The sequence below is a fragment of the Capricornis sumatraensis genome, chromosome 5 (assembly GCF_032405125.1).
Source record: "Capricornis sumatraensis isolate serow.1 chromosome 5, serow.2, whole genome shotgun sequence".
Taxonomy (NCBI): Eukaryota; Metazoa; Chordata; class Mammalia; order Artiodactyla; family Bovidae; genus Capricornis; species Capricornis sumatraensis.
Window position 1 is genome coordinate 12,327,321 of NC_091073.1, and position 27,498 is coordinate 12,354,818.

General features: G+C 45.7%; 1 protein-coding gene across 1 annotated transcript in view; it reads right to left on the reverse strand.

The window, feature by feature from the left end:
• Positions 1 to 27,498, reverse strand: part of ABCA13 (ATP binding cassette subfamily A member 13) — a 388,784-nt gene that overhangs the window by 325,642 nt on the left and 35,644 nt on the right. Inside the window, exons 6-16 of the mRNA XM_068973151.1 lie at positions 25,737 to 25,900; positions 22,934 to 23,064; positions 20,354 to 20,487; positions 19,058 to 19,222; positions 16,607 to 16,806; positions 14,828 to 14,955; positions 14,039 to 14,139; positions 13,517 to 13,696; positions 11,035 to 11,222; positions 9,977 to 10,116; positions 483 to 597 (exon numbers count right to left, since the gene is read on the reverse strand). Of these exons, the coding sequence (XP_068829252.1) occupies positions 483 to 597; positions 9,977 to 10,116; positions 11,035 to 11,222; positions 13,517 to 13,696; positions 14,039 to 14,139; positions 14,828 to 14,955; positions 16,607 to 16,806; positions 19,058 to 19,222; positions 20,354 to 20,487; positions 22,934 to 23,064; positions 25,737 to 25,900 (1,646 nt within the window). The remainder of the gene's footprint in view (positions 1 to 482; positions 598 to 9,976; positions 10,117 to 11,034; positions 11,223 to 13,516; positions 13,697 to 14,038; positions 14,140 to 14,827; positions 14,956 to 16,606; positions 16,807 to 19,057; positions 19,223 to 20,353; positions 20,488 to 22,933; positions 23,065 to 25,736; positions 25,901 to 27,498) is intronic.

Genomic DNA, 27,498 nt, shown 5'->3' on the forward strand with positions numbered 1-27,498 from the left:
ACACCCCACAGACAATAAAGTGTGCTTTTAAACTGTACACAGTATCCATAATTATACAATAAAATGTCCATTTCAGTACATGCACTGAAAGAGTATAGCAGTGTACAATCTGGCAGATTTGGTCCAAAGATCACTTCTCTCCCAAAAGTCTCCAGAACTTCAGACTCTTAAATCATTGACCCCAGTGTAAACTCTAAGTAAATAGATAAGACTATTTTTCAAAGAATGATTTTTTTGTAGTGGAGGGATTTTATAATGAATTACACTCTCAAAAGGAAATCTTATTCCTCTAATTTGTTTCCTTTCAAAATCCATGGAAACGTGAGTCATATATTCTATGATACAAATATTTATTGAGAATTTAATACCTATGAAAGACTTTATCAACAGCTAAATCAGGATCTCATGTTTTAAAGCAAGAGTTTTGTTTATTTCAAATAATAGTTAAGTCAAGACCTAGAAGTTGAATTCTGAAAACTCACCTGGACATGGAAGCTATTGGAGTCTTGATCAAGTTATTCAAAAGTGCAAAATAATTATCACTGATGCTTTTCCAATCCATGTTCTCTTTATAACAAGGAGATTCCTCAGAGAAACCTAAATAGAAAGGCATTTCATATATTGATTTCAAATTGGGTAAAAGGTCAAGTCTAGTAAAGTGAAAAATGCTACAGTGTCTCAGTTAACACGGTTGAAAGTGTAACAGAAGAGGATTAGAAGTCCTTCTCATTTGTCTTCCACTTCCGGCCAAGTTGCGATGTAGGACAGAGACCCATGAACTACAGGAAAACAAAGTGAGACCTTCGAGGCTGTGACTCAGACAGCAGGAACAGAGCTGGGGCCTGGTGGGCGTCCTGAGTTGAGGGAAGAAAGTTTAGGGTCGGGAGAATTTACAGGACAGGGGAGCAGAACTAAGGAAGCTGAACAGCGAGTTTTCTGCCGTCTGCCCTCTCCAAGTACACAGCTGAGGACAAATTGATCCATGCACGAGAAGGGGCTCCCTGAGACCAGGAAAAGACCCACACCAAAATTAAAGATTAAGGAGCCAGGAACTTCCTTGGGGGTCCAGTGGTTAAGAATCTGCCTCCAGACACAGAGAATAGATGTGCGGACACAGGGGTGTAGGGGAAAGACAGAGCGGAAGGATGGAGAGAGTAGCAGGGAAACATATGCATTACCATATGTAAAAGAGACAGCCAGAGGGACTCAGGGAATTCAAATCGGGGCTCTGTGACAGCCTAGAGGGGTGGGATGGGGCAGAAGGCGGGAGGGAGATTCCAGAGAGAGGGGACATACATATACCTGTGGCTGATTCATGTTGATGTATGGCAGAAACCAACACAATACTGTGAAGCAATCATCCTTCAGTAAACAAATTAATTAAAAGAAGAATCCACCTGCCAATGCAGGGGACACGGATTTGATTCCTAGCCCAGGAAGATTCCACATGCTAAGGAGCCACTGTGCCAGAAGTACTGAGCCCCTGCTTTGCAACGAGAGAGGCCACCACAGCGAAGAGCCCACACACCAAAACCAGAGAGAAGCCCCCGCGTGAAGCAACAAAGACGCAGCTCAGCCAGTAAATAAACGAACAATTAACTGGCCAGTGATCACACAGGACCGGGAAAAAACTTTGAACCCATTAATCAGACTGGAGTGATCCATGATGTGTTAGACATTGAGGATAAGATGCAAAAAAAGGGTCGTGACTCAGTAATAGGATATTTACAACCTCTCTAAGCACTGCTCCAGCCCTGCCCAACAAATCTTAAAAGCAAGACCCTAAAGGATCAAACTATTTCAAGCAATGTTTCCGATAAAAGGAAAACAAGATAACAAGCACAAAACAAGGTTAAATTCATAATATTTAGCATTCACTCAAAAATTACAAGCCATGCAGAAAAGCAGGAAAGGGCTCACCCAGAATTGACAGAATTCAAGTAGAATTAGTAAAGAAGAGGACTCATCACATAAAACAGTTTATAATACTTAAACCCCAATTAAAAGGCAAAATTTGTCAGGTCAGACAAAACTAGAACTAATTATATGTTGCATGTACAAAAAGACATAAAAACTTAAAAGTAAAAAGATGAGAAAGACATATCACCCTACATTTTCAAAAGGAAGCTTTCAGAAGAAGTAGATGTCAGATGATAATATCATTGCTATTCCATAACCATAAAAGCAACAATTAATCAGGAAGACATAACAATTCTAAATCTTTATGCACATTATAACAGAGATTCAAGCCATATGACACAAAAACTGATGAAATACAGGATAAATAGACAAAGCCACAATTATAGTTGGAAATTTCAATAGCTCTCTCCAAATAATTGACAGAGGAGGAAGACAAATATCAGGATACAGATTTCTACAATACTATCAGATAACATGATCTAACTGATGCTTAAAGAATGCCCCACATGACAACAACATTGTACATATTCTTTCCAAAAGCAATGGGATGTTTTATAAGATCATGCATATTATAGACTAAAATAATCTCAATAAATTTAATAAGATTAGAGTCATACAAAGAATGTTCATGGATTAACTAAATTAGAAATCAATGACATAATCTTTGATTAATTTCTCATTTTGATAATAATTTCTCATTTAAATGCATTTTTCTCTGCAATCACCTTCTGTGTTTTTTCAGTTTTTTAACTTTATTGAGGTTTGATATAGATTTCTAACATAATTCCACAGTGATAAGAGAATAGACTCTATATGATCTCAATACCTTTAGACTATGAAGTTTTGCACCTTGTTTTATGTCCCTGGATATGTTCCAGTATCTCCTAGTTTATAGTCTATGAGAAATTGAATAGAATTTATATCCTACTGTTGTGTGGAAATTGTATAAATCTTAATTTTGTTGAATTGGTTCATAGAGCTGTTCAGGTCTACAATATCCTTCTATACTTCTGTCTATTCAGCCTATTTATTTCTGAGAGTTTGATATTGAAACTTCAACTAAAATCTTAATTTATCCACTTAAAAGATAATTGTAATATAGTGGAACTTTGTTCTGTATTTTTCAAGTTTCCTATAAATGTGTTATCATACTTTCATAATTTTAAAAAAAATAAATCAATGACATAAATATACCTAGAAAACAGCTTACAGGTCAAAAAGAAATCAAAAGGTAAATTAAAACGCACTTTAAATTTTTATGAAAATGAAAGTACAGTATACTAATATTTGTGAGATGCCATCTAAGAAAATGTACTTAGGAAGAAATTTATACCATTAAGTTCCTGTACTGGAAAAAAATAAAGATCTCAGCTTCCAAGTTAAGAAAAGAGAAATGAAGAGTCATTTACACTTCCAGTAAGTAGGAAAAAGAAAATAATAAAGATCAAGGTGGGAACTCAGGAAACAGGAAAAAGAAAAACAATGAGCAGAAAATGAACAAAACCAAAGGCTTCTTGTTTGAGATCAGTAACACTGACAAACCTCTGACAGAGGGATCAAGCAAAAAGAAAGGCATACATTACTGATAAGGGGTGTGAGAGAGGCAAAGACTTTACAGATTCTCTAACAATCAGAGAGCAACATGGGAATCAGGGTATTAGCCCTCCACAAGATGGAAAATCCATGTATCATGTGTAGTTAGCCCTCCAGATCACATCCCCCATATCTGCAGACTCAACCCACTGCGGATCACACGGCACTGTAGCATTTTCTACTGAAAAACATCCACGCACAAGTGAACCAGTGCAGGACAAACCCATGATGTTCAAGGGTCCGCTGTGTCGTAAAAACCGTATAACACTAAATTAGACACTTCAGATGAAAGAGAAAAATTCCTCAAAGACACAATCTACCAAAGCCCATGCAAGAAGAAACAGACCATCTGAATGACCTTTAGCTATTAAATAAATGGAATTTTTAGTTTAAAATCTTCCTACAAAGAAAGCAAAAGGCCCAGATGGCTTCACTAGTGAAATATACCAAATGTTTAAGGGAGAAAAAAATACACAAACTCTTCCAAAAAACTAAAAAGGGGAAAATACTTTTCAACTCATGAGGCCAGGATCACTCTGATAACACAATAAGATAAAGATATTAAAAGAAAGCAAAGCTACAGTCCAATATCTCTCATAGCACAAATGTAAAGTGTTAAATAAAATTTTACCACATTGAATTCAATAATATACAAAAAAAGATTTATGCCTTACCAGTTGGGATTTATCCCACTTATACAAAGTTGGTTTAACATTATATATATATTTCATTAGCATTTCAATAACATAAAAACATTAAATATTATGACAACTACAGTGAAAAAGTACAAGTTGTTAAGAGAAAGTAAAGCAGACACAAATAAACAGAGATAATCTAAGTTCATGAGTCAGGAGACTCATTATTACCAGAAAAATGTCATTCTCCCTTAAATTTACCCATAGATTCAATTCAATCCAATTAAAAAATTCTAGCAGGATTTTGAGAATCTGACAAGCATTCAGATTGGAAATTGCAAATGACGGAATAGCTAAAAACTTTTTTTTAAGAAAACACAGTTGGAAAGTTCACACCACTTGATTAGGATTTACCATTAAACTATAATAATCAAGATCAGGTGATACTGGTGTAGAGATGACTGGAACAGATTAAACAGTGCAGAGAAAGAGCCATGAATTTGCACAATGTATTTTAACAACAGTGCAAATGTAGTCAGTGGAGAGAGAAGAATTGTCACAATAAATTTTTCTGGAGCAATTGGATCTCCATGTGCAAAAAATAATAAAATCTGATATACTCATACATCATGTATAAAAATTAACTCAGAATGCACCATAGACCTTGTTTAAAACCTAAGGCTATTAACCTTCTAGAGGAAAACATAGCTCAAAAATCTCTGTGACCTTGAGAGTTAGCAAAACTTCTCAGCTACAATCCCAAAAGCAGGATCCACTGGGGAAAAAAGAAAAAGATAAGAAGAACTTGATCAAAATCAAGCCTTTTGCTCCTGGATGACACTGTTGAGAAAAGTGGAAAGACAGGCTTGAGAGTAGGAGAAAATATTAGCAACAGACATATGTGATAAAAGTCTTCTATGTCTTACCTTTACAAGGAAATTTCAGACTCAACAATAAAGAAACATACAGCCTAATTTTTAAACTGGGGAAGTGATGTGAATAGACAATTCATGACTAACGATGCACAGAGGATATGTAAGCACATGACAAGACAGCTGTTCAAATCACTAGTCATAAACGCGAATGAAATCCATAATGAGATACCACACCTCCTAGCATGGCTAAAAGTTTCTAAACTGACCACACCAAGTGCTGGCGAGGATGTGGCAGGATCAGAACTCTGGTAGAAAGGGTGCTGGTTGAAACTGCAAAAGGTACAACCTTGAAAAACAGTTTGCCAGTTTTTTTAAAAGTTAGGCGTGCACGTACCATATAATCCAGCCATTTTACTTCTAGAGGGAAAAAAAGCGTATTTCCATAAAAAACTTTATTTTCAGCAGCCATAAACAAGAAATCATCCCAAATTGTAAGTCATGTGAATGGATAAACAATCTGTGATGCATCCACACTCAGCAGTCAAGAGTGCGCGTACCACCTCATGAATGAAGCTGAAGCTAATTAGTTCTAATTAATGACAGTAAGTAAAAAGATGTCAGAGAACATGCTATATAATTCCATTTATATATATTTCTAGAAAAGGAAAAAACTAGTTGATGGCAACCAAGGGCAGATCAGTGGCTGCCTGGGGACAGGAGTCGGGGCTGGAATTAACCCTGGGAAGAGGTGGGCACCACCCTGTCTTAACTATAATGACAGCTTCATGGATACACACACACACATGTCAGAACCCAATAAATAGTATATCTAAACACATGAGATCTGTTGTTCAGTTCAGTCGCTCAGTCGTATCCAACTCTTCACGACCCCATGAATCGCAGCACGCCAGGCCTCCCTGTCCATCACCAACTCCCAGAGTTCACTCAGACTCATGTCCATTGAGTCGGTGATGCCATCCAGCCATCTCATCCTCTGTCATCCCCTTCTCCTCCTGCCCCCAATCCCTCCCAGCATCAGTCTTTTCCAATGAGTCAACTCTTCACATGAGGTGGCCAAAGTATTGGAGTTTCAGCTTTAGCATCAGTCCTTCCAAAGAAATCCCAGGGTTGGTCTCCTTCAGAATGAACTGGTTGGATCTCCTTGCAGGCCAAGGGACTCTCAAGAGTCTTCTCCAACACCATAGTTCAAAAGCATCAATTCTTTGGTGCTCAGCTTTCTTCACAGTTCAACTCTCACATCCATATATGACCACTGGAAAAACCATAGCCTTGACTAGACAGACCTCTGTTGGCAAAGTAATGCCTCTGCTTTTGAATATGTTATCTATGTTGGTCATAACTTTCCTTCCAAGGAGTAAGCATCTTTTGATTTCCTGGCTGCAATCACCATCTGCAGTGATTTTGGAGTCCAAAAAAATAAAGTCTGACACTGTTTCCACTGTTTCCCCATCTACTTCGCATGAAGTGATGGGACCAGATGCCATGATCTAAACATGTGTGATCTGTTGTACATAGCAATTATATTTCAATAAAGCTAATTTTTAAAAAGAAACCCTTCTTTTTTAAGGCAAGTAATTTAACCTCTCTAGCACCTATTTCAGAGGCAAAATTACATAAAACTTGCAGTTTTATGCTTCACTGAGTTCCCACTGCAATAGATTGGCTTATGTATATACAATTTCATAAGTCTTTAAGATGGGGAAAAAGATGGTAACCATCTCAAAAAAAGCACAGGTGTGTATGATTAATATCAGATTTTTTTTAAAGCAAATGCTACCGGAAAAACCAGTCTGTATGGTATAACTGTTTTAAACAAAAGAAAAAACAGAATCCACTAAAGTGAATTCCATGGCCACTGTTTGTGGTACATTATTACTCTGGCATCATTTTTGTGGGGAGAAAAAGGAACGAGCATCTATGGCAACTGCCTAAAAGTACTGCACTAGGCATCTTATACACATTAGCTTACTTAATCCTCATAAGGACCCAGCAAAGTAGAGCATATAATTTCTATGTCACAAAGGAGAAAACTAACTGCAATGGAAGGCCAATAACTCACTCAGTAAAGTCTGTATCACAAACAGGGTTTGCTCCCAACTCCATCTGCCTGCCAAACTGCCTGCACTCCACAGTTTAAATACTTACAGCAGAATCCAGTTATTAGAATACTTAGCTAGTATCTCTATTATAGCTGAAACTCCAATACTTTGGCCACCTCACGCAAAGAGTTGACTCATTGGAAAAGACTCTGATGCTGGGAAAGATTGAGGGCAGGAGGAGAAGAGGATGACAGAGGATGAGACGGTTGGATGGCATCATCGACTCAATGGACATGGGTTTGGGCGGACTCCGGGAGTTGATGATGGACAGGGAGGCCTGGCGTGCTGCAGTCTGTGGGGTCACAAAGAGTCAGACACGACTGAATAACTGAACTGAACTGAACCATTATAGATAAATAACAAATTCTTATCATGTGCAGTTGGTTTTGTTTCCTACTGGAGGAAGGAGAAATTTGCAACGTGTAACCTAAAGATGAACGCTGATCAATAGGCTTGGTCCTAGTACTACGCTGTCTTGAAGTTCACACTCTGATTCAGTATGTCTGACATGGGCTCTCAGACGGTGCTGATGCCACTGGTCCAGGGACCACACTTTGAGTAGCAAAGATATATGTGAATCAGGAGTGTGTAACTCATCCAACACAGTCAGGAAAAGGCCCAGAGCCGCTAACTTCCCTTGACCATTATTAATCAAATAATGTTTCCATGTGACCATCAAAACTGCCTGACAACACATTCACTACCCAAAGCCTTAAAATCTGAGTGTGTTAAATATAGAAAGATTTGCAGGTCTGATGTAAAACATGATATATCAACATGTGTGGAATATATGCAGAACTTTGCATAGGGGAAAATGAACAGTCCTAAAAGCATATATTAGAAAAGAAAATCTGAGAAGAATCTAGAAAAAGAACATCAAACTAAACTTACTAGAAGGAAGGAAATAAAGACCAAAAACAGAGATTAGTGAAATAGGAAAAAAACATACAGCAGAAACCAATAAAACTTAGTTCTTTGTCAGAGGTGGCTGCATTTCTGCAGTGGAGCATGTTTAGGCAGAGTTCAGCCCCAAAGAATTGATGCTTTTGAACTGTGGTGTTGGAGAAGACTCTTGAGAGTCCCTTGGACTCCAAGGAGATCCAACCAGTCCATTCTGAAGATCAGCCCTGGGATTTCTTTGGAAGGAATGAAGCTAAAGCTGAAACTCCAGTACTTTGGCCACTTAATGCGAAGAGTTGACTCATTGGAAAAGATTCTGATGCTGGGAGGGACTGGGGACAGGAGGAGAAGGGGACAACAGAGGATGAGATGGCTGGATGGCATCACTGACTCGATGGACGTGAGTCTGAGTGAACTCTGGGAGTTGGTGATGGACAGGGAGGCCTGGAGTGCTGTGATTCATGGTGTCACAAAGAGTCGGACACAACTGAGTGACTGAACTGAACTGAACTGAACTGAAGCCCCTGCAAGGATCCCTCCAAAGGGAAGCGACTGGTCAAGCTTGCAGGCACCACAGTGAGGATTCCTGAATTTGACACTTAGTAGTTTTGTGATGTCCTCCAGGAATGTAATCTGCATGAGCTCTGGAATGAAGTTATACCCAACTCACAGGTTGCCATGAGGATTGTGTGTGATTATCAATGTTAGAGACTTCTGAACCTGGGCCTCTGGCTGATGGTGAATATGTTTGTAGCCTGTGTTTCTGGAAATGGTAGAACTGCTCAGAAATATGCGATGAAAAGGAGGACAAGGTGTTGAAGCAGGAAGTTAACGTGCAGGTTGTTGTTTTTTAGTCGCTAAGTCATGTCTGACTCTGTGTGACCCCATGGACTGTAGCCTGCCAAGCTTCTCTGTCCATGGGACTTCCCAGGCAAGAATACTGAAGAGGGTTGCCATTTCTTTCTCTAGGGGATCTTCCCGACCCAGGGATTGAACCCATGTCTCCTGCATTGGCAGGCGGATTCTTTACACTGAGACACCAGGAAAGCCCAACATGTAGGATGAACACCCAACACAGAAGAACACAGCCAACCTACTGGAGAAGCCACGTGGACCCAGCTCTGTATATGGGGTACAGAGCCTGGAGAGTAACAGCAGTGAATGCAGGGACCCCTCTCATGGCTGATGAGTCTGATACCAAGAACCAGAGACATGGGGTCTCTAGCGGCCCCTCGGATCAGTTTGAGGAGGAAGCAAGGAGTGTTAGATGGACACGGCCACAGAAAAGGAACAGGAAACTGTCATCCCCAGGCCCCAATCCCCAAGCTCCAAGGAGATGCTGATGACCGCATGGGACCAGAGCCTGTGTAACACAGGGGAACCGGGGCACGTGGTTCCCAAGGCAGATGGAAGCACACCACCGGCTCTAGACCCAGAAGAGGCTGATGCAGAAATGGAGGTGTCTCCCTGCCAGCATCTTCCCTAAAAACAAAGCCTCTCGGAGACCAGTATGATTCTCTGTGAGTTCTGTAGTTGCGAGTTGTAAAGTTTGTACTTTACGGGGCTTCTGGCTTTGAGACCGGTAAGGAGAGAGGGGAGTCTATTTGCCACGGGTACTTGGGCAGGCACACTGCCAAGGAAGGTGGTACTGCACACAGAGTGTCCGGACTTTCAGAGGCTGGGTTACGATGAGTCTGTACAGACAAGAATTTATGGGCCAAAGTGGGCCAGTTTCGAGTGGAAGCAGTCACTGCGCTGGGACCTGTGGTCAGTCTTGTTATCACCGAGAGAGTAAAGCTCAGTGTGCCTGCGCTGGCAAGCCCCTGCTGTCAGACCCCTCCCCTCGGCGGGATTGCTCGTCTCTGAGGAAGCTGTGCTGCCACAGTGAATGCGGAAAACACCCACATGGCTGGAGTCGAGAGCACTGACTTACCCAGTGAACTGTTCTGGATACCCTCGCGCTTATTCACATATCGAGCCACTTCGCAAGTCTTCCCGATAAACCCCATGAAGGCTTTCCAGAAGTGTGTATGTTCCACGAATGATTGTGCTTTCTCAAGTGTATGAAACATCCTGCAATTAAAACCAATCCAGAAAAAACAAATTTTAATAATGGTTTTCCAGAAGGTCTTATTACAAACTCATCTAAATACAAATACATACAAATGTCTGGCAGTCCGGTTATACGGGAAATTAGAACCTTTGAAATCCTTTTCTTATTTATGAACATTCCGATCCTGATTTGCAAAATGAGGAAAAATTATTTTACGGAAATACATAAAACATAAGACAACAAACCAAGAGAGGAGAAAGTGGGAAATTAAAGGATACGATATGAAGCCGTCTGAGTTACGAAAAATACATTTCCTATTTGACATATTTGACTATGAACATCCTAGCAGCTGAGGAGAATGGAAATTCATTACACGTACAATCCATGGTTTGAGAAAATAAAAACAAGGCAGATTTTCTGGAGAAGCACAGCTCCTTTGAAAGCCACTTGCAGGCAATTCATGCTAGCACCCTGAGTGACATGATAAACAGCACCTTAGGGAACCTCCCTGGTGGGCTAGTGATTAAGAATCTGTCTTCCAGTGCAGGGGATGTAGGCTTAAACCCTGGTCGGGGAGCTAAGATCCTACATGCCCCAAGGCAACTTTAAGCCCTCTCACCTCAACTAAGACCAAACGCTGCCAAATATATATATATTTCTTAAATAAATAAAGCTCCTTGGACTAAATAAGGGTTCTAGATTTCCTGTGAAAGATTAAGCCAACAGTTAAAAGGGACTGTTTACTATTTTATATCCTGTGGATGCTTTCCAATAGTACCAAACAGGCTAATATTTTTAAAATAGAAAAAAAATTAAGCTACTATTTATTTATAAGTAGACTATGCCATGCTGACCTATCACTCACATAGAAGGAAGCCACGAGAATCCCTTCGGTTTCCAATTGTGCAGATGTTTTTCACCTAACAGCTACTACTTACACCGTGGAGAAAAGCTGGTCCACACAGTCAGCAGCGGAGACATCAGGTCTCAGTAGCCGCAGGAGCCGGGTGCAGGGCAGGCTCGCTTCCCGCAGCTGCATCCCCAGATCCTGCCAGTCCGGGGCATCTTCTGGTATTGAAACTGGCATACCTGTGCGCCCAGCGATGACTGCTTGCAAAAGATGACTCTGCAAAGGCAGAGACAACATGGCTTGTGGTCCATAAAGTGATTAAACTGTGGGCATTTGTGATGCAGCCTCCTCCTGTGCTTACTCAGCAGCGGGTCCCTTTGAACTGCACCACGAAGGGTTGGGACCACCGAGTCCTGGACTTGTGTCTCTGTTCACTTGAACAAACCCCAAATTCAGCCTCAGGCAGACATCAACCAGAGAGCACCTACTCTCCAAGCCCGTCTATACTGGCTTGTTGCCCGTGTGATCCCAATGGAGCAGACTTCCAAGCATCACAGCCCTGTAACCGCTCTCTGCAGCTCATCGAGGCTGGGCTGGGACCCACGTTTAACCAGCGCAGAGCAGAAGGACATGGCCCTTCCGGCCCCACCCTTTTTGAGGACATCAGCTCCCAGCCCCACTCTCTTGCCTGGGATCCCAGGCTGCCACAGGAGAAGTGTGGCCACCCTGCTGGGGGCCACATGAAGAGGCCACAAGGAGCAAAGGGACCCTGGCACTTGGAGGAGACAGCCCCCCCAACCCATGTTCCAGGTACCCCCCAGACCCCCGCAGCTACAAGAGAGGCGTCTGGGGGGACCATCAGAACCACCTGCTGCACTCTGGGGGTTCGATAGTGACACATAACCTAAGCCCATCAGAAAGGCTATCACATGTACATAAATATATAAGCATAACGGGCTCACAGCACCAGCAGATGCTGGCACTATTGGCTCCATTTGTGTGCTCAGTCATGTCTGACTCCGCAACTCCGTGCCTGCCAGGCTCCTCCATCCACAGAATTCTCCAGGTAAGAATGCTGGAGTGGGTAGCCATTCCCTTCTCCGGGGGATCTTCCTGACCCAGGGATGGACTCTGAGTCCCCTGTATTGGCAGGCAGGTTCCTTACCACTGAGCCACCTGGGAAGCCCGTGGGCGCCATGACATGGGCCTTACAGATACAGAGAAACGTGCTGGGCTTTCTGTCGGGAAAGAGTGTACAAACCGATAGCAGAAAAACAGCTGTGCCAACAGGTGATGGCCTCTGTGCCTGCACACACCTTCCCTCTGGCCAGCACTCTCCCCGAGTTCTCCTTGCTTCCAGCCTCAAGCCTCCTTAAGAACTCATACACTCATCCGGGAGGACGTGCCCCACCGGGGACCCAGGCTGCCCCCTGCCCTCCTCAGTCAGGCCGGTGTGCACCCTTCCACCCATGATCCCTCACAGAGCAGGTGCAGAGAAAACCCTGACTGGACTGACACGCTACCCTGGTGGCTCAGACGGTGTAGAATCTGCCTGCAACGCGGGAGACCCAGCTCCAATCCCCGGGTTGGGAAGATCCCCTGGAGAAGGGGACGGCTACCCACTCCAATGTTCTTGCCTGGAAAATCCCATGGACAGAGGAGCCTGCCAGGCTACAGTCCACGGCATCTCACAGAGTCGGACACGACTGAGCTACTACTACAGTTCACTAGTCTCATCTTTTCACTGATTTTATTTCATGGTTTAATGAAAGAAGATAAACATGAAACAGGAAATGCTGAAAGTGAGATGAACCATCAATACAAAAGGATGAACGTTAAAATAACTTCCAGTGTTCAGTAGGGCTTCCCCGGTAGCTGAGAAGGTAAAGAATTTGCCTGCAATGCGGGAGACCCAGCTTTGATCCGTGGGTCGGGAAGATAACCTGGAGAAAAGGGAATGGCAGCTCACTCCAGTATTTTTGCCTGGAGAATCCTATGGACAGAGGAGCCTGGAGGGCTACAGTTCATGGGGTCACAAAGAATTGGACATGACTGGGCAGACAGGACAGTGTTCAGTACGAAAAATGTGGGCTGGACCTGACATGTCCTTTTCACTAATGCTGCACACTTCGCATACTTAGACACCAGGGGAAGGCAGCCCCGGGTCCTGGGCACGATGCAGGGAGAGCACGTGCCCACCGAGGCCTCCACCCACTGGAGCTACAACTCGGCCCCCCGCTGACTGACCTCAGGACACGGCTCCACCCGCTGCAGCTTCTGCAGCTGGAAATGGAGCCCGACCGGGAACCTGGACATAGGGAAGTAGATGCGACCTGGGGACAGTCCTGGGTGCTCTTTGGGAGACTCGTTCAACATCAAGTAGATTTTGGCCAGGTGGGGCACACAATCTCCTAAGGCGGCCAGACAAGGGCTGGGGTACCGGGGCAGCTGGGGCTCGACAACATCAGCAGCTGCCTTATAAAACCACAGCTCCAGGATGGACATCTTCAGTGAATCTACCTCAGGAATGAGCCCCCAGGGCCCAAAGAGGCCAGATGGTGGATACTCACAGCATCCTGCACGGACCCAAGCAGCTTGTGTAAAGCACTGGCCTCGCTGGAGGGGAGAGGACCACAGGTCAGTCCCCCGAGGGCCTCCTGGACGCCAGCCACCCTGGGACGCAGGGGAACTCCCGTCTCCGGCAAGCACCCACCGAGGCAGGGAGAAGTGGCGTTCTTATTCGTCAGTAACTAAGACAAACAGAGCCAGGGAGAGCAACGTGAGACAGTTTCTGAGCCAGAGGCCACAAACAGGAGCCAGACTTACAAGAGAAAACAAAGTTCCTCAAAAATTGCCTACAGGACTTCCCTGGCGGTCCAGTGATAAGAATCAGCCTGCCAATGCAGGGGACACAGGTTCGATCCCTGGTTGGGGAAGTTCCACATACCATACAATATGGCCAAAAAAAAGCATAAAAACTGCCTACTGTTCTCTTTACTCTGCTAGCAAAGCAGGAGCAAAAGGAAATACCACCTGAGCTTCTCGAGTGTTCTAGCCAAGCTGTTTATTCAGGATTCTTTGCTGTGATTTACCTGCTGTAACTCCTTAAAAAGCACGTCCTTTTCCAGTTTCGACTGGCCAGGTCCATGGGGTCTAGAGTTGTTGGCAGATGCCTCGAGGCAAATGAGGATTCCTGAAGGACAGACAGACAGGTTACTGTTCAGCCCCTGGGGCTGCTCCATGCCTGACTCAACACGTGGCCGTCAGATAACACCCTGACCCCTGGAAGCAGGCATGTCAGCACCCAGACCTGCGGTCAGACATTCCTGTCTCCTTGAGGAGGGAGCTGAGAAAGTCCCCACGATTCTGGCTCCCCTTTCTGAAGACTCACAAGAAAGAGGTTCCGTCAGCCACCTTGTTCCCCCTCCACCATGAGAAGGGACAGAACCCTGAGTGCCCAATGCCCACAGCCACCTCCTAGGACCACAGTCATGGTCTCAGTCAGGGAAAGGTCCTGGGGAGACGAGGGGGACAAGCCCTTCGGCCCAGGGGCATGGGGAGGGAAGATAGGAGGGGTCCGAGCATCAGTCCCGCCCAAGCACCGGGGATGGGAGTGGATGGGTCAGCAGACCTGGTCCCAGGAAGGAGCCCGTCCAGACCCCAGGGAGGCTGACAGGGAGCAGCAGGGTGTGATCTCCAAGGCGACAAGCCGTTTATTCAGCCTGCACGTGCTAGGTCTGAAGCACCTCGGGCAACTATGTACTCCACGCCTGCACCTCACCTGCAAACCCGACAGGCGTCAGGCGGCTTGGAGTCTGCCCTCCCTGAGCTCACATTTGCCCTGATGTGCAGTGTGGACAAATAAACCTGGCGCTAGTTACCTCGGACGAGGTGGAGATCCTGGGCCACTGCGTTCCTGAGAGCCCCCTCTAGCTGGAGCAGACTCGTCAGGGCTGGCCCCGGGGGCAGCTTCCGGAGGCCGCGCTGCAGTCTCTGCATATACAGTAATCTGCGGGCGGAAATACACAAATGAAACACGATGGAAAGCAGTTCACCGGCCTCCTTGGGAAATAAAATCCCGCTCACAGGAGAACCCCCCACGGCTTCAGGATCTCACGTTCCCACAGACACAGATAACCAAGCTCCTGACAGATCGTATCCCCTGAATCCTCCAATTTGGGAATTCTTTTAGGCTGAACATGGATTAAATACTCTCTTTACCCAAAAACAGAAAAGTTTATTCTGAGTAGTGGGTAGAAGAGACAAGGGTTAGGATAAAATTCCAGGTGAGATTTAAAGACATTTGCATGAAACCTGAGTTATTAGAAAAAGTTGTGCACAGAAGTGTATTTTAAGAGTGTTTCAGATGGTGTGTGGTGGAGTCCAGGCTGTCCAGCTCGGACCAGACCCCTGCACCCTGTTAGGTGGCTTCCAAAACAGGGCCTGACAGGATGACTGCGGGCAAGTCACGTTCCTCCAACTCTGGGTCACTCAGGAGGATGCCTGCCAAGTGGGCTCAGTACTCAGAGCACAATGTGGTCACTGATGCCCCGAATCCCTGCGAAGCCAAGAGCGGAGGCAGGGCTCCTGGGGCCCCCAACACTGTGGTGCATCACAATCCAGGCAAGACCCTGGGCGGAAGTGCCAGGACATGCTGGAAGTCGGCAGGATTGTTAAGGTAACCCAGTGCCGTGTCTCTACTGACGTGCATTCAGTAACAGAGGTGCTATTTTTAAACAGCTTCAAAGTAGACAGCCAAGCAGGGAAGTTTTTAGTGCCCTTGTTCGTGTCCTGTATGTGAAGCTCTCATGAGACAGGACCATGTGTCTCATGATTTCTCCAGCTTATCCGGCAAGTGTCTGCGGCTGGCTGACCCCTCCTGTGTTGCCCCCCCCTCCCTCCTGTGAGAAGCCTCACCACGGCACCCACATGCCCCGGGCAACCACTCGAGTTTTGTTCTATTCAAAGGAAAGCCCTAACTTTAGGAGTTTAGTAGTTGGATGGCATCACCAACTCAATGGACAAGTTTGAGCGAGCTCCAGGAGACGGTGAAGGACAAGGAAGCCTGACACGCTGCAGTCCATGGGGTCGCAAAGAGTCAGACATGACTCAGCCACTGAATAACACAGGATTCATCAAATCACTACCAACAGCCACCTCTGCTGAAGAAACAGACCCCACGTCGCTCTAGACTCCTCCCTCCTCCGTGTGAGTGAGTGCTGGCTTCAGTATCTTAAAGATGAAAACACGTGACCCACCTTTCCTACTTCTGAAATATTTCTGGACCTCATGTAAACATTTCAATTACACAAAAAGTTATAAATAAATAAGAAAATAGGTACTTCCTTACAGGAAAGGCCCTTTAAAATATTTTTGTTCATTTTTAAACAAATATCAAAGACACAAGACCTAAAAGGTCAAGAATCTGAAAACCTCCTCAAATATTGTACCCTCATTGGTTGTTTTCAAAACCTGAACAGGCACCTAGATTGCTACAAACAGTCCTACCAGGGTCCACAATACAAGCCTCGCACTTTGCAGTTGCTAACTACCCTTTGTTGTCTAATTGGGGTTGCACAGAAAACATCCCAAGAGTCATGCACTCTTTAAAATTGGAGTTGTCAAACCTCATCGACAACCAAACAGGAAAAAGTGCCTACATCCTGGTAGGTGTGTGGCTGCCTTCGGGGCCATCTGCTGCCATGCTGTCATTCAGGAGGAGGAGAGCGGCCTGCAGAGCCCTGGCCACCTTCCAGGGCTGGCTCCCCTCCCCAGACTGAGTCTTCAGTGCCTCCAGGCCACGGCCAATCACCGCCAGGACCTGCTGGAAGAGGCTGCCTTTCCACTGCTGATCAAATACCTGCATGTCAAGAAACAAGAACATTGTTATCAACAGTAATAAACTGGAAATGCTAGAGCTTAGTTAGGAAATAGTAACAGAACTTCCCTGGTGGCACAGTGGATAAGAATTCGCCTCCCAGTGCAGGGGACACAGGTTCGATCCTTGGTCTGGGAAGATTCCACACGCCAAGGAGCAACTAAGCCCGTGCACCACAACCACTGAGCCCAAGCTCTAGAGTCTGGGAGCCACAACCTCCAAGCCCACACACTGCAACTACTGAAGCCCACGCACCCTAGAGACTGTGCTACACAAGAGAAGCCACTGCAATGAGAAGCCCACGCACCACACTGAGGAGCAGCGTCCACTGCTACAACTAAAGAAAACCCACCCAAAGCAACAAAGACTCAGCACAGCCAAAAATAAGAGGAAAAAAGAAAGGAATCGTAACAGACTATTCTAGGTGACAGATGGCCTGTTTTTATGTGGTTGGCAGATTGAAACACCTGTTAACAATTGTATTAGGATTTCATTTCTACTCAGAAATTAAAAATTGCAAATTGCAACAATGGATGCATGCAATTGTTTTGTTGGCCCAATTTCTCTTTTTCCTTGCCCTCTCCCCATTTTCAAAAGAGAAGGTAATAATAGCGCTTAGTCACTCAGTCATGTCCGACTCTTCGTGACCCCATGGACTGTAGCCCGCCAGGCTCCTCTGTCCGTGGGATTCTCCAGGAAAGAATACTGGAGCAGGTTGCCATTTCCTCCTCCAGGGGACCTTCCCAGCCTGGAGAGTCTCCTGTGTCTTCTGCATCGCAGGCAGATTCTTTACCTGCTGAGCCATCAGGAAGTCCGAAGGTGATAATGTACATTTCTATTAAGTGAAGTAAACCTTAAAAACTAAGCTGATGTGGAATGGTATAAATATATTCATATGTCTGAAAATTATATAGCTCATACATAGTTACTAAGTATCATTTTATGTCAGGAACTTGGGGATCCTAAAGGCAGTTCACATTGTGGGTTATCAACATAACACCAAAACAGATCATTCCCACCCAGACTGAAAGCATGGGGATGTATGGAGAACAGGGCTGTGTGCTGACTATCTTCCATTTCTCCATGAGCTCGCCACCCAGACAAGGTTTCCACTGACCGTGGCAATGCTGGTCAGTTCACTGCTGTCCCTTTGGATGTTCTGATGATTGCATACAGGATGGATAAACAACAAGGCCCTACTGTATCGCACAGGAAACTATATTCAACACCCTCTGATAAACCATAATGGAAGAGAGTATGAAAAAGAATGTGTGTTTAACATAATATCATAAAGCAACTATAGTGCAATAAAATAAAGAGGGATCCCTGGTGCTGTCTGTGCGCATATGAAGAAGGTACAGATGGAGGCCAGGCTGTGGGGCTCCTCACGCCTCCCCCCACGGAAAGATGTGGAGTTAAAGAGTGGACACGTGGAAGGGCGCAGGCAGCGATGAATGGACTGACTCTTGTAAAGCTCCAGTAAGCCAGGTGCACCCTCTCTGGGCTTTGCTGTACGGCCTGAGCTGTAGGCAGCACTGCTGTGCTGGACACTTAAAAATCAGGTGAACAGGTAAATCTCATGTTCAGTGTTCTCCACACAATGAAATAAAATAATAAGTATAAATAAGATCACCAACAAGGACCTATGGTATAGCAGAGGGAGCTATATGCAATCTTTTATAAGAACCTCTAAGGGAAAAGAATCTGAAAAGAAATAAATATATATATATATAACTGCACACCTGAAACTAATACAACATTGTAAATCAACTATGCTTCAATTTAAAAAAAAATATTAAAAAGAACTCAGGGCTTCCTTAGTGGTCCAGTGGTTGGGAACCCACCTGCCAATGCAGGACACCAGTTCAATCCCTGGTCAGGGCTCACGTGGCTAAGCTCCCACGTGCTGCGGGGCAGCTAAGCCCACACACCACAACTACTGAGCCGTGTGCCCTAGAGCCCACGCATCGCAACAGGAGAACCCACTGCAATGAGAAGCCTGCACACTGCAACTAGACAGTAGCCTCCACTAGCCACAACCAGAGAAAGCTCTTACAGCAGCAGCAAAATCCCAGCACAGCCAAAAGTAAACAGGTGGGGTGGGGGGGAAGAAATCAAGCCCAGAAAAAAATCCAAAAGATTAGATAAATAAATTAAATCCAGCAGGGAAGCACTCAGGAGGAACGTGCTTGGGTGTGGGCACGCCAGGACAGGTGTCTACGGTGGACGGCACCTGTCTGTAGAGGTGCAGCCGGCTGACCGCCTGGACCAGGTAATCTTTGGCTGCTGACCACCGAGGGTCACAGTCTGCAGGGCGACCCTCTCCGTCATCTTCTTCCTCGGAGGAGCCAGACAAGGCTGAGCACAGAATCTGCTCCAGGGAACTGTCTGTGGGGATCTGCCAGTGATACAGGAACTATTTAGAAATCAGCATGTTTTTCCTGGGATGTTTCTCTCCTAATAATACCACAATCCTGCCAAAGAAAAAGCTCCGACGTTTGTTCGGCTGAAGACATAGCAAGTTGACGGAGCACTATCATCCACGTGCATTTACCTGGAAGGGAGGCCTTCAGAGCGCAGGAGTAAGCTGATGGCCCTTTTCAGGAGAACCGCAGTTTCTCCAGGACACGGGATGATTTCAGAAACTGTTCATCTCCACTCCCTTGGGCCAAAGGCACCCACAGGCTGACACAGTTTAACTGATACCTTGGACTCACAAATTTACTTGGCCAAAATCGTTTTCTAAGTATCAGAGCCGGATGAAGTTGGATCAGAGTTCTGGGTCAAAATTTACTTAATATTTTGAAACCAAACCTCCTTCATTACTGTGAATGACCTTCACATGAAGTTTCTCTAATACAACACCATTAAAACATGTATGTTCTTGTTGGAATGAACTGTGTTCCTCTATTACATAGTTTTATAACAATCATGGTGTCATCCTATCTGGAGGTGGGAAAGGGGTGTGGGGGCGCGGGCGCAGGAAGGAGACAGGGCTACAGTATTTGGCTCCTGCCCTGCAAGAAGCAGAAGCACCCGCAGATGTGCCAAGAGACTAAAGGGTCAGCAGGTGAGGGCCTCCCAGCCCCTCAGGAGCAGCTGCTAGTGGGGCCTGGAGGGGTCAGTGGGTCAGAGCCCCTGATTTTACAGTTTGGAAAGTAAGGCTCTGATCTGGTGAAGCCAGCTGGCTCCCCAGACCCCAGGCATCGCTCTGCCTGGAAAGCAGTCCTATCACGCCCTCTGCCCCATCTGGACCCCACCGCCTTCACAACCCCCCACCCTCAGGGGCCTGGCTTGTCTCCCTGCTGCCTCGAGATGTTCTATCACATCCATACTGTGCTTGAGGCGGGATCACATGTCAAGGAAAGAGGGAAGGAGCAACTCCAGAACAGTCAGACACAGCAGCGTCCTGCCCAGTCCAAGGAGCCAGATTTCAATAAGAGAACTCCTGCCCCAAGGTCCCAAGAGAAGGTTCTAGAGTTGCCCTCAGGGAGAAACCCAAAGTGTGAGAGCAGCTGAGCGTGTGTACCTCCTGTAGGTCAGCAGAGTAATTCAGGACTCGTTCTGCGTGAAGGTCATCAAAGCCAAATCGGGATTTCAGGTCAGCCTGAACCTTCTGTGGGTCCCACATCAGTTCCTTCATGGACAGGCTGTAACCTGACTCTGCAAGACAACCAGTGATTTAAACCGTCGGCTGCGGCAGCACTGTGACAGGTCGAAAGTCATTTAGAAAATGATGTCTTTTCCACTTCGAACAGACATGCAAATACGGTCCAAAGGCCAACTGGACCATTCACAGGAAGAGCAAATAGAATCTAATCCAGAGCTATGGAGCTTGCGGTGATACATCACTTGCTTCTTTGCATGCTCAGTCGTATCCAATTCTTTGAGACCCCATGGACTACAGCCTGCCAGGCTCCTCTGTCCATGGAATTTTCCAGGCAAGTGCACTGGAGTGGGTTGCCATTTCCTCCTCCAGGAGACAGTCCCGACCCAGGGATCAAACCCTCATCTCCTGTATCTCCTGCGTTGGCAGGTGGATTCTTTACTACTGAGCCATCTCCTGGCACATAAATGACCACAACTTTCTAGAGGGTAATTTGATAATAGGCTTCCCGGGTGGCTCAGACAGTAAAGAATCTGCCTGCAATGCAGGAGACCTGAGTTCAATCCCTGGGTTGGGAAGATTCCCTGGAAAAGGGAATGGCAAGAAGTTTATGAAATTCACAGATTGAACCCAAAAATTTTGTTTTAAAAAATCTGTCTCAAGAAACCTAATAAGGTGCCTGAAGGAAAAGTCATGAACCACGATATTACTGCACTGATTTTACACTGTTTAAATATTGAAAACCAACTGAGTGTCTAGCGCTGGAGGAGGGAAGGAAATATGATTTATTTATAGCACAAAATACTGTGGAGTCTTTAAAATCATATTTATAAATATTATATAAAACCAAAGAAAATGTTCCCCCGCAACAGAGCTAATCAAGATATAAAACTCATACTGTACCCAAGTATCCCAGCAACGCCATACGGAAGTGGCAACCCCTGCCCCAAAATCTACACCCAAGACCTCCAAGGTCGGGTGATCTCTGGTGAGTATGGCCTGGCAACTTCAAACCTGCCGCTGCTGCTGCTAAGTCGCTTCAGTTGCGTCCAACTCTGTGCGACCCCATTGACGGCAGCCCACCAGGCTCCCCTGTCTCTGGGATTCTCCAGGCAAGAAAACTGGAGTGGGTGGCCATTTCCTTCTCCAATGCATGAAAGTGAAAAGTGAAAGTGAAGTCGCTCAGTCGTGTCCGACTCTTAGCGACCCTATGGGCTACAGGCTACCAGGCTCCTCCATTCATGGGATTTTCCAGGCGAGAGTACTGGAGAGGGGTGCCATTGCTTTCTCTGAACTTCAAACCTAAAAGCACATAAATTCCAAGGTGAACCTGCATCGGGAAACCCAGCTCCAGCTCATTTCAGATCACAATTCAACAAGCAATAGCTGAGTGCTACAGCTACACGAGCCTCCACCACAAGCCCTCCTACGAGACTTCCAGTGCCCTGAAATTAATGCGTGAAGATGACAGAAAGTCAGGGTCACAGGGAGCTCTGGGTAGGTTCTGAAGTGGGGGAGAGGGGGTGGCTACCCAGGAATGTGGCTTGGGAAAACAACAGGTTCTGAGATTACAACGAGCACTTCCTGTGTGTGCAGAGGTGCCAGGCAGGAGATATTGGTCGTAGTACCGACTTTCAGTTAAAGGTAAATTCTGGAGATTTCCTGCATGACACTGGGATCACAGCCAACAACGCTGTATTATATACTTATTCCTCAGACATCATTATCACCCAAAAAAGGCAACTGTGTGAAGTGCTGAATGTTTTAATAACTTGTTTTTGGTGATCGTGTAACCAGGTATACATATATCAAATCATCACCTTGTACACTTTGAATATATACAATTTTGTCAGTAAAATAAAAGAAAATGAAAATTTAAGGAAACAAGAAAAGATACCCAGGTCAAGCTAAATCATTTCACCTTTTCCTGTGGAAAAACTATCTATTTGGTTGTGGGGTGGTAGTGGGGGGGTGGGTTCTAAATCCATATCACCTTTCTCCTCTTATTGTTTTTCAAATACTTCAAATATTTTTCAAATAATAGGAGTTCAGAAGGGAGGAAAGGCTAAAGTCAAAGAACTAATGGGACTTCCCTAGAGGCCCAGTGGGTTGGGCTCTGTACTTCCTTTAGGGGCCCAGGTTTCCATCCCTGCTCAGGGAACAAAGACCCCACGAGTCGAGTGGCACCACCGAAAAAAAAAAAAAGAACCAAAGACAGGTCTGTTCTTACAGGGCACAAGCCCAAGAGTTTTAAAATCGGTTATTTTTTAAATTGAAAATAACATACTTATTAAAGAAACGACTGCAGAACTTTGGTAGAAAGTCAAATTGTTTTGAGTTCCAAATTTTCAGTCTACCTCTATCAGAATCAGCTGATTCTTTCTTGCATTTGATATTTCATTTAAATCATTTCTTTGAGTAGCAGGTGAGCTCTGTGGTGGCTGCTGATAAATTTAACCACTACAACAGCGAAATGTCACAATAGCGGTAAGATGCCCATACCTGTGGCCACCGCTCCACTCTCCTGCAGGGATGCCAGCGCTGAAACAGCCACCTTCAGCACCATTTCAGAGACCCTGGAAAAGGTGTGGTTGAGTGGCAGCCACTCTAAATCTTCTAGAGCTGATAAGGAACTGGAAATGAAGCAGAATGAGAATACCATTAGCAAAACAGGTGGCATCCCCCTGGCCCGTCCCACCCCACTCCAGCAGGATGTGGCTGGAACTCACAGGGCTGGAGTGTGACCCTGACTCCCTGGACCAAAAGTTAAGCGCTTTCTTTGGTCCACTCAGGAAGCCGACAGGTGCCAAGTGCTGTGACCTCAGAATAAGTGCTCATCAGCCCTCCTGCGTCAAGTTTGGACGCTCAGTCTAATATCTGGGGGCCCCCTGCCTGCTGGAGAACCCTGTGGGAAGCCTTGTTCAACTTCATAATGTTCTGATTCTGAGTTATGCACCAGAATGAAGGGGTAGGAGCCCCTGGTCCCCACCACCCACCCCTCCCCAGTTCTGCCTGTACCTCAGCTCTGTCTGCGTCTCAAAGGCCCCGTCTGCACCCCTGGACACTCCTGCCTGCACATCCAAGCCTCATCCACACCCTTCACCTTACACTCCTGCCCACAGCAGCCCCCGGACCACCCAGGGACCTAGGGGTGCACACTCCAGTGGGGAGAGCTGCCCTCCATGGGGGGTACAGAAGGGGCCTATGGAGCTCTCAGAGTGGGCCCTGGCCCCTTGCACAGGGAGCTCTGGGTGGGGAGGGGGCTCTGCTGCAGAAGCCAGGGGCCCCCTTTGGAACAAGGACTCCTCCCCCCTGGCTTGAGGGCAACGCTGGCTGCTCTCACTGATGGCAGAGAAAACAAGTCACGGTTTAAAATCTGGAAAGAATATCAACTTTCACTAATAAAATACCCTATTGACACAACAGATTTACACAGAGTCCAATTTGGGGAGGAGAGGAAGACCACATTATTAAAATGTGGGAAGCCACCTGGGAAGGGGTCCTCTCAAAGATCACCCTGTTATAGAAACCATGGTGTCAGAAAGGGATAAGCGGCACTCAAAGATGCCAAACAGCCAGGTTTATTCAGCACCGTTGTGGGCCCAGCAGAGTCACCACCATAGGCTGAGCGTCCCGGCTTTGTTCTGGGTATCTTTTATACACAGTAAACTTTCTGCTCAAACCGCAGATCCCTCCCCTCCGCAGGTAGCCCTAGTTTCCGAGGATGTAACTAGTAAGCAAGAACACAGAAGTGAAAGCAGTGACTGATGAGCAGCAGCTATTGAAAACAAGACAAGGGAGAGGAAAGCAAAAAGTTGTTCCTTTCATTGGGGGCTTAAATCTCACTCCTGTCTCAACTCAGGATAACATGGGGTCAGATCCATCACAGGAGACCAGCATGCTGCTCCATGAACCACAAGTGGTAAGACTGAGTTAGCTGTTCTGGGTAATATGTGGGGCCACTGCAGCATCATTTACTAAGAAACTAGTTTAAAGTGTTATTGCTGCAGGGAGAAGTCAATTCTGACTCCTTGTAGGAACTGTTTCTTTGACTTGCTTTCTGTTGTTTTGTTGCTGCTGCTGCTGCTAAGTCACTTCAGTCGTGTCCGACTCTGTGTGACCCTGTAGATGGCAGCCCACCAGGCTCCGCCATCCCTGGGATTCTCCAGGCAAGAACACTGGAGTGGGTTGCCACCTCCTTCTCCAATGCATGAAAGTGAAAATTGAAAGGGAAGTCGCTCAGTCGTATCTGACTCCCAGCGACCCCATGGACTGCAGCCTACCAGGCTCCTCTGCCCATGGGATTTGCCAGGCAAGAGTACTGGAGTGGGGTGCCATTGCCTTAATTATTATTATTCTCATACAATGTCCTGCCTCAGAGAATCCTGTCCCTCTGCCTGACTGTTAAACTAAAGTGCCTTTGTTCAGAACCTTGTCCACCCAGAGATAGCAGAAAGAAAGAAATTAACACATCTCCCAGCCTGAGGCTTACCATTCTAGGAGATACTTGCAAGATTAAGTGGCCTCTTTACTTTGTTTCCCCACCATCCCCCATCTGTGATCCATAAAAGAACCCGGCATCCAGACCCCAACAAGACAGTAGTTTGCCATCTTCTCGGTAAGCCAGCCAGCCTTCCGAATAAAGTCAGATTCCTTGCCTCAACACCTCATCTCTTGGATTCATTGGCCTGTCGTGCAGCGAGCAGAGCAAGCTTAGCAAGCTTGGACTCAGTAACATTAGGTTCATGTCACCTCTCCAGTAACGAAAAGCTCAGAAACAACCGAAGACCAGTTATAAATTATCAAGTAAACTGCAGTCTACGGTACCTTATCAAAATGGAATGTTACTCAGCCAGTGATGATGCTCATCTGAAGACTCTCAGGACCCAGGAAACGTTAATGATGCAACGTTATATTGTTTAAATCAGGGAGCACATGCTCTGAATAGCATGCACTTAACGTAAAATGCTTACACAGGGAACGCGAAGCAGGCGTGGCGAAGCAAGAGCTCGGCCATCTCTGGGTGACATAATTCCAGGGATATAATGCCCGTTTTTCTTGTAGCAATCACTCAGAGATATATTTTCCCATTAAAAAGTGAAGAGGAAGAAATCAACACAACATTGCATAGCAATTATCCTCCAATTAAAAATAAAATTAGGAAAAAGATGAAGATACAAAAAAAGACCCAGCGCAGCCAAAACTAAACAAAGCAAAACAAACAACAACAAAACTTAAAAAAAAAAAAAGTGAGAAGGATAAACCAAATCCTCTGTGACTGGTTGCGTTTCTCATTTTAACTTACGTCAGAACCGCGTGGAGTAGGTGTCCTCCCGCAAGGACGCCATCTGCAACGTGGAAGTTGTTTGCATAGAGTCTTGGCAGTAAAAGCAGAAAGTCCCAGAGGTGAGGCTGCTGGTGGAGACTCTCCAGCTTCCCAATCACTTCCTCGGTCTTATTGAGATCCATCTGATGGAACAAAACGCCACGTGGGAGTAGGGGAGGTGCAGGGCCACAACAGCTGTAAGAACGCAGAAACCCTGGGGGCCAAAGTCGTGCCTCCTGAGTCACTACTTTGAACAGACCTGATTTTAAATTTACTCTGTGAGGTTAGTTTTTTAACTGTTGTGGAAGTTTGAACCGGGGAAGAAAGGTAGACGTCTGTTTTTGTAACAAGCTGAACCAATTTCTAAGATGTTGAGATAGATTTTGGAAATAGATGATGAATTGTTCAAATCTGAACAAAACTGGAATAGCTACTGGTATCTGAGGTTTTTTGTTCTTGCAGCTGAGCACAATCATGACATATCAGTTATAGTGTCGATAACTGAGTACTTCCATCCTCACAAAAATTTGTCCTCCCCCCACCACCATGTGACCAAAACTATGTTCCACACTGTCAAATGTCCCTTGGAAAGCAAAACGTCTCCGGGCAATGACTGGGGCCTTACCTAAAGGCTGTGTATCTAATGCGAGACAAAGGTTTATGCCAAACACATGAATCTTTTTTTTTTTTTTTTTTTTTTTGGCTATGCTGTGGCTTGCGGTATCTTAGTTCTCTGACAGTGATGGAACCTGGGCACCCTCCAGTGGAAGAGCAGGGCCACTTGCCCTACGTCAGCCAACGCCATGTCCACTCTCTGGGTTTCTAAACCCATGACCTTACTTCAGCAAAGTAAACTCGTCTTTGAATCCATCTCCTGCACATTTCTGGCTATCTCAAATACAGCTTCTATACAGTGTTAACTAACAATCAAATCACTAGAAAGATGTGTTTGAAGAATAAACTTAAAATCAGTGCTTTGAACTTAACCATGGTGGAAGAAGAACGTCGCCTGCCATATCAGTAAACAGGGAATGCTGCAGCCGTCAAGACAGCAGGCGCTGCATCCGAGACCACTCTCCCCCCCCCCCCCCCCCCCGCTCCGCACCCCTCCCCTGTGCACCCTGAGGAGGTTCAGGACGGAGAAGAGCCAGACACTGGCCCCAGACAACTAAGAAGCACATCCAAAGGGTGATTTCAATGAGCCCAGACTCTTGCATTTTCCCACGCATGGACAGGCACTGAGCTCATTCACACAAGATGTGCTTTTTCCTTAACCAACAGGAATCTTTGGATGTTCCGACTTCCCCAGCTGTGTGGCAAAAATTCCTGCATGTCCAGATTCCTCCCTTGCCTCTTCAGAGCAGTTCCTCAGAGAGAACTGAGAGACTGTAAGTGTACGTGAAAGCTTTAGTCGCTAAGGCATGTCTGACTCTTTTGAGACACTATGGATTGTAGCCCGCCAGGCTCCTCTGTCCATAGAATTCTCTAAGCAAGAATACGGAGTGGGTTGCCATTCCCTTCTCCAGGGGAATCTTCTCAACCCAGGGATTGAACCTGGATCTCTGTTACTGCAGGCATATTCTTTACCATCTGAGCCACCAGGGAAGCTGTCCCTGGCTTAAGTCCTCACCAAGTCCACTGAATAAAACATAGTTCTTAAAAAAAAAAAATAGTTCTTGGAATTCCCCAGTGGTACAGTGGTTAGGACTCTGTGCTTCCACTGCAGGGGGCATGAGTTCCA